The 5,046-nt window shown below is 30.5% G+C and overlaps 1 protein-coding gene across 1 annotated transcript in view; it reads right to left on the bottom strand.

The window, feature by feature from the left end:
• Window positions 1–4,927, bottom strand: part of Swt1 (Swt1 RNA endoribonuclease) — a 6,750-nt gene extending 1,823 nt beyond the window's left edge. The window contains exons 1-11 of the mRNA XM_018448003.1: window positions 4,611–4,927; window positions 3,812–4,322; window positions 2,589–3,144; window positions 2,349–2,516; window positions 1,987–2,240; window positions 1,572–1,814; window positions 1,262–1,483; window positions 948–1,175; window positions 674–869; window positions 485–603; window positions 253–410 (exon numbers count right to left, since the gene is read on the bottom strand). Of these exons, the coding sequence (XP_018303505.1) occupies window positions 253–410; window positions 485–603; window positions 674–869; window positions 948–1,175; window positions 1,262–1,483; window positions 1,572–1,814; window positions 1,987–2,240; window positions 2,349–2,516; window positions 2,589–3,144; window positions 3,812–3,940 (2,273 nt within the window). The 5' untranslated portion in view covers window positions 3,941–4,322; window positions 4,611–4,927. The remainder of the gene's footprint in view (window positions 1–252; window positions 411–484; window positions 604–673; window positions 870–947; window positions 1,176–1,261; window positions 1,484–1,571; window positions 1,815–1,986; window positions 2,241–2,348; window positions 2,517–2,588; window positions 3,145–3,811; window positions 4,323–4,610) is intronic.
• Window positions 4,928–5,046: the final 119 nt, after the last annotated feature.

Below are 5,046 nucleotides of genomic sequence, written 5' to 3'. Positions count from 1 at the left end.
AAACGAGCATATGTCTATAGGACTTTTTTTCTTAGTTTTTTACTCCTCTACACGCTCCCGAAGTTTTGCGATTTAATTTGGAAACACCCTGTATATTATGATGATGCATGTAGTGTGAAAACGATTTATTTGTAATCAATGAGTCACAGGTTCGATTCTCTCTCTCCGACTATCACCACGTACATTATATATATATATATATATATATATATGTATGTACACATACACGTACACATGTAAAAGGATTCTTACCATAGGTCACGCGTGAAATTATAAATGTGCTGGAAACAGTGAAATACTTTTTCTGCTCTTGTTTCTTGTTCTTGGGAATTTTCCGCGATGCCTATTTTGTAGTGTAATTTTTTCAGATCAATATTAACGAAATATTTTTTACACTTTTTCTTGAGTTCCTAAAAGTATGAATTTTTTTAACTCTATCTCATAATAACAAAATACATATATTCAAATATATAAAAAATGTTACAGTAATAGCATTAAACGTTTCTGTCAGAAGATCATAGTGCTTATCTGTGTTAACCATTTGTACTAAATCACTACACTTTTCTATAATACATTCCACATCTCGCAACTTTCGACCACCAACTAAAAGAAATATCAAGATTAAACAATTTGCAAAATGTAATTTTAATAGATTACATATGTATAAATATACCTGGCGTATGTTCAAAAGCATCGAGTAATTCCTTGAGAAAACATTCAGCACGTCTTTGGAATGATTCGCTAATAGCGGCAATCCAGTGCTTTATAGCACACTTTAATGCAGTTACTGTATTCCATGGTGGTTTTATAATGACATATACCTTCCACTCCGCTTCTCCATAAATTTCTGACATTTGTTTTGTAATAATCTGAAATGAAAATATTGGTTTTATATATTTGATATGTAGACGTAAAAACTGATTCATGATCCAATGTACGATGCATACTGTTGACAAAAAGTTTCTCATAATTAATTTTGTATCCTCAAAAATATCATCCGTCAAATGTGATTCTTCCATGAAAACAGACTTTTCATCATGATCATCACTCAAACGGTTGACTACTGCATCCATATCAAAATCATCTATTTTGTCAAGTGGATCATGACGTCCCAATGCCAATACATTATATATCATCGCTTTATTACAGAGATTTTTGTCATAAGATAATAAGACCTACATATACAAAATAAGAATAAATATAACATTCTTATTCTTTTATGTACAAGTATATTAAATGACATGACAGAAAGATAACTTGCCACTGATTTTTGTAATTGAGAGATTTGTAAGCAACACTGAAGGATCTCATCATCTGGGCAATTGAGAGAAAAATCTTCTTTATTTTTCGCTGCCTGTTCTCGTGTTTGTCCTATGACACGTGGATGTTTAGAAGAAAACTGCTTGTTAATGAAAGATATAGCTTTCCTGGCTTTTATTGATAATTCATTATTAGCTCCATTATCCTTAAAGTAATCTAATTCCTGTTGTAAAAATTTAGAAAAAAATATGTATGTTAAAATTTTTAAAAAGATGTGACAGAATTTTGACTATGCTGTACATTATACTTACATATATCACAGTCCATGGAATTACAATAAAAGGACGTGGATAATTTTTAAATACTGCATCTTTCGCTTCTTCAACAATTTCAAGGTTTGATAAAAATACATTTGTATCAATAACAATGTAGAGTGGACCTTTGCCATGTGATTCTGTATTATTAAACTGCGTCAACTCTGCAGCATTTTCTGACACACAATTTGTTTCATCTATATGATTTTCTCTACAAAGTTGTGTTCTGACAACCTCCACCTATATTAAGAAAAAGTATGAAAGTATAAAATTTAATAAAAAGAATATATTTTTATAGTTACTTTTATATAAAACAAAAATAGTATTGAACAAGATATATAATCATACTGACAAAATATATTCATATAAATTATTATGATTGCTTAATATGTTTTAATTACACTGATTATACCTGAAGAGCAATTTCTTCATCTTTCATTGGTTCCCAATCCATTTCTTCATATAAAACTTCTTGCTCACCCCGTTCTATTAATTTATCCTTTGTCGTATTTTCAGTCTTATTTGATTTATTACTTTGTTGAGTTTGTGAATTATCATCTTTTAATTTATTAATATTTCTTTCACATACTGCATCTTTTAAGAGTCTGTTATGTAACCTCTTAAGTCGTATGTCAACATTTCTATAAACACTTGATCCTAAGCTATCTGTAAACATAAAATAATATAAAAATACTAGAAAGTATAAAAACAAATATTTTGGAACTTTACTGCAAGCTTAAAATATAAAAAATATATATTATATTATATACCTACTGGAATTAGATGAACTTCTGCTCAACTTTTGAGAAGACTTCTTGCTAATTAAATCAGCATTACACATTTCCTTAATTTTTTCCTTATCAACATTCAAATTTGTTCTTAATTTTTGCATACGTTCTTGTGCTAAGTTTTTCTTTAAAAACGATTTTCCTCCTTTTTTTCCTAAATACAAAATTAATTTTACTTCTCTATAATGACAATAATAATTAAATACATTTATACAATTGCATTTACTTGAATTTTGATTACAAGATTCCTGAACATTTTGATTCTTGTTATGCTGCTCAATATCATGTGTATTTCGAGTAATAATTTCTTGGTGTCCTATATTTTTATCCTTTTTCTCCCATATTTTTGTTGACTTCTGATCTGCAGTATTCTGATTTTGTTTCTTAATCATAACATCTTTTCTTGATGGTTTACTTAGACTAAATGTGTTTGAACTTCTCTGATCGAATTTTCCACGAAACCGTGTTTGTGGTATTCCTTCATTATCGTTTTTATCCCAAGAAGCCACTGATTTATCAACCTTTAACTTTGAAGGAAAGTTTCTTAGAGAGATCTTTGTCTTATTTCCCGCTATCTTTGTACACGAAGCTTGTGGTAACAAGAGAGATTTATTTTTGGTGTTTAAACTTTGCAACGCTTTCTCTCTAATAGCCTTCATTTGCGGAGTCTCGATAATTTTATCACATGCACCTTGATTAGACATTTCCTTTTTTTTAGCATTATGTTCAGATGTCATTGTATTGCAACGTTCCTCTATGTGATGTTTAGTTACTGAAGAAGCCTGTAGGACAAATGTTTTACAGAATTAAAATAAGAATTTTAAAGATTAAAATAAAGACATAAAAAAGAAATTTGATGATACCATTTCATGAGATGCTGCATGGTCTCAATTTGATGCTTAGTTTACATCATCTATTTAGGCCACTACCTATATGATAAATGATCTTGTTTAATTTATAAGGTTAAACAAAGATACTTATTGTACAGGGTACCTATCATGGACCAAAGTCGGAATGGATTCTGATCAGAATTATTCAATTATTCCCTAGATTTCTATTGTTTTCTGGGGAAAACGGAATAATCCCAATTAGAATCCATTCTAACTTTGTTCCATGAAAGATACCCAGGTAGCAGCCTAAACATATAGGCCCATATTCATAGTCAGGCCTTATATTTAAGATAAATTTAAGGAAGTCTTAAGTATAAGGTTTGACTATGAATATGGACAATAGTGTAAATTACACCAGTGTCTGGAGATTCATTCCTAAAAAATATTTCATACGAAAGTTCTATAGCATACGTTACATAAATTATAGGTTTTTGTATGCAATATAAATTCAAAAATAACTCCTGACATTGTGTGAGAGTTAGATTTTCGAGCACTAGCATAAAAAGGCATCATGTTTAACAGATTACAGCAGGAAAATTAATTATGGAGAGAAAAATACCCTGATGCCATCCAATGGTGGTTGAACCCAGGAAGATTTATTTGTTTTCACATTGAAGTAATATACTCTGTCCGGATGACTTTTAGAGTTGACAATAATCCAATCCTTCGGTAATTTATGCTTTAACATGTCGATAAAAATGCGTATCAAGAAATTTAATGAGTCCGTACTAATCAATCATCCTTCAACGATCGGGAAATGAATAATCCTTACTTTCCTTCCTGCTCAGCGATCCTCCAGCTGCCCTCAACCAAAACTAAAACTGTGAAAAAACAAAAGTACGTTCAAGAAGTCAGAGGTCGATATTCATGCTTTCCAATCGCAATGGGTGCATTCGGTCACAAGACTGGCCAAGCTTAGAGTCCTAGATATCAGAGAAGCGCAACCGGTGTTCCGCATTCTGATTCGCTGTTACAGTCACGTGGCTTGGCAGCCATTTATAATACTAGTGACATACTTCTATTTCATTTTATCCTACAATTCTATCTCACATTATCTTACACGTTCTATCCTAGGCAAATGAAAGTTTTATGTTACCATTTTTTATGCGTAAGTTTAAACATTTTAATTGCACATAATGATATATATGTGCTTTGGCACATAAGATTATTGTTTAATCTTTTAAAATATTATTTACATAGGCTGCTTTCCTTTTAGGAGACACAAATCGACACAGTATAACACTCAAACACAGTTTGTCACACATACTCTGACTCTCCTCTCGAGCAGAGGCGAAGTGTGTCGAGTTTGATAAAAAATTGTAAATGGAAAAAATTAAAATATTTAATAAGTTTCCTACTTCTTTCCACTTCAGCAAGAATATCTTCCATTTGAACTGAGACTGGACTGCAACTTTTGCTGATTCCATTTATTTCTCCATCAATATTACATATGTTTTTGTAATTATAACTCTCTTTACTGTTGCTGCAGAATTGTTCTTGAACAGTATCCATGCTGACTAAATTGTGAACTTGTTCGTTAACAGTAGATGCTTCACAATTATCATTTTTTTCAATGTTTCTTGGATGTGAGAACATAATACTGCAATCGTACCTGCAATTATGCAATACCTTATCTTCAAACATTTTTGTTTTAATTTATAAACAAGCAATCACAAACGACTTTAAAATTATTTTATTTCAAACATTTGGAATACTCCATAGATTAAACCATATGAAATTCTTCTACGTATCATACAGAATTATTTATTTGAGTAATCTCTGATGAAAATTTTT

Source organism: Mycetomoellerius zeteki, unplaced genomic scaffold, assembly GCF_001594055.1.
Source record: "Mycetomoellerius zeteki isolate Tzet28-1 unplaced genomic scaffold, Tzet1.0 scaffold214, whole genome shotgun sequence".
NCBI lineage: Eukaryota > Metazoa > Arthropoda > Insecta > Hymenoptera > Formicidae > Mycetomoellerius > Mycetomoellerius zeteki.
Note: the sequence above shows the minus strand (reverse complement) of the source record. Positions and strands in the feature narration are given on the sequence as shown.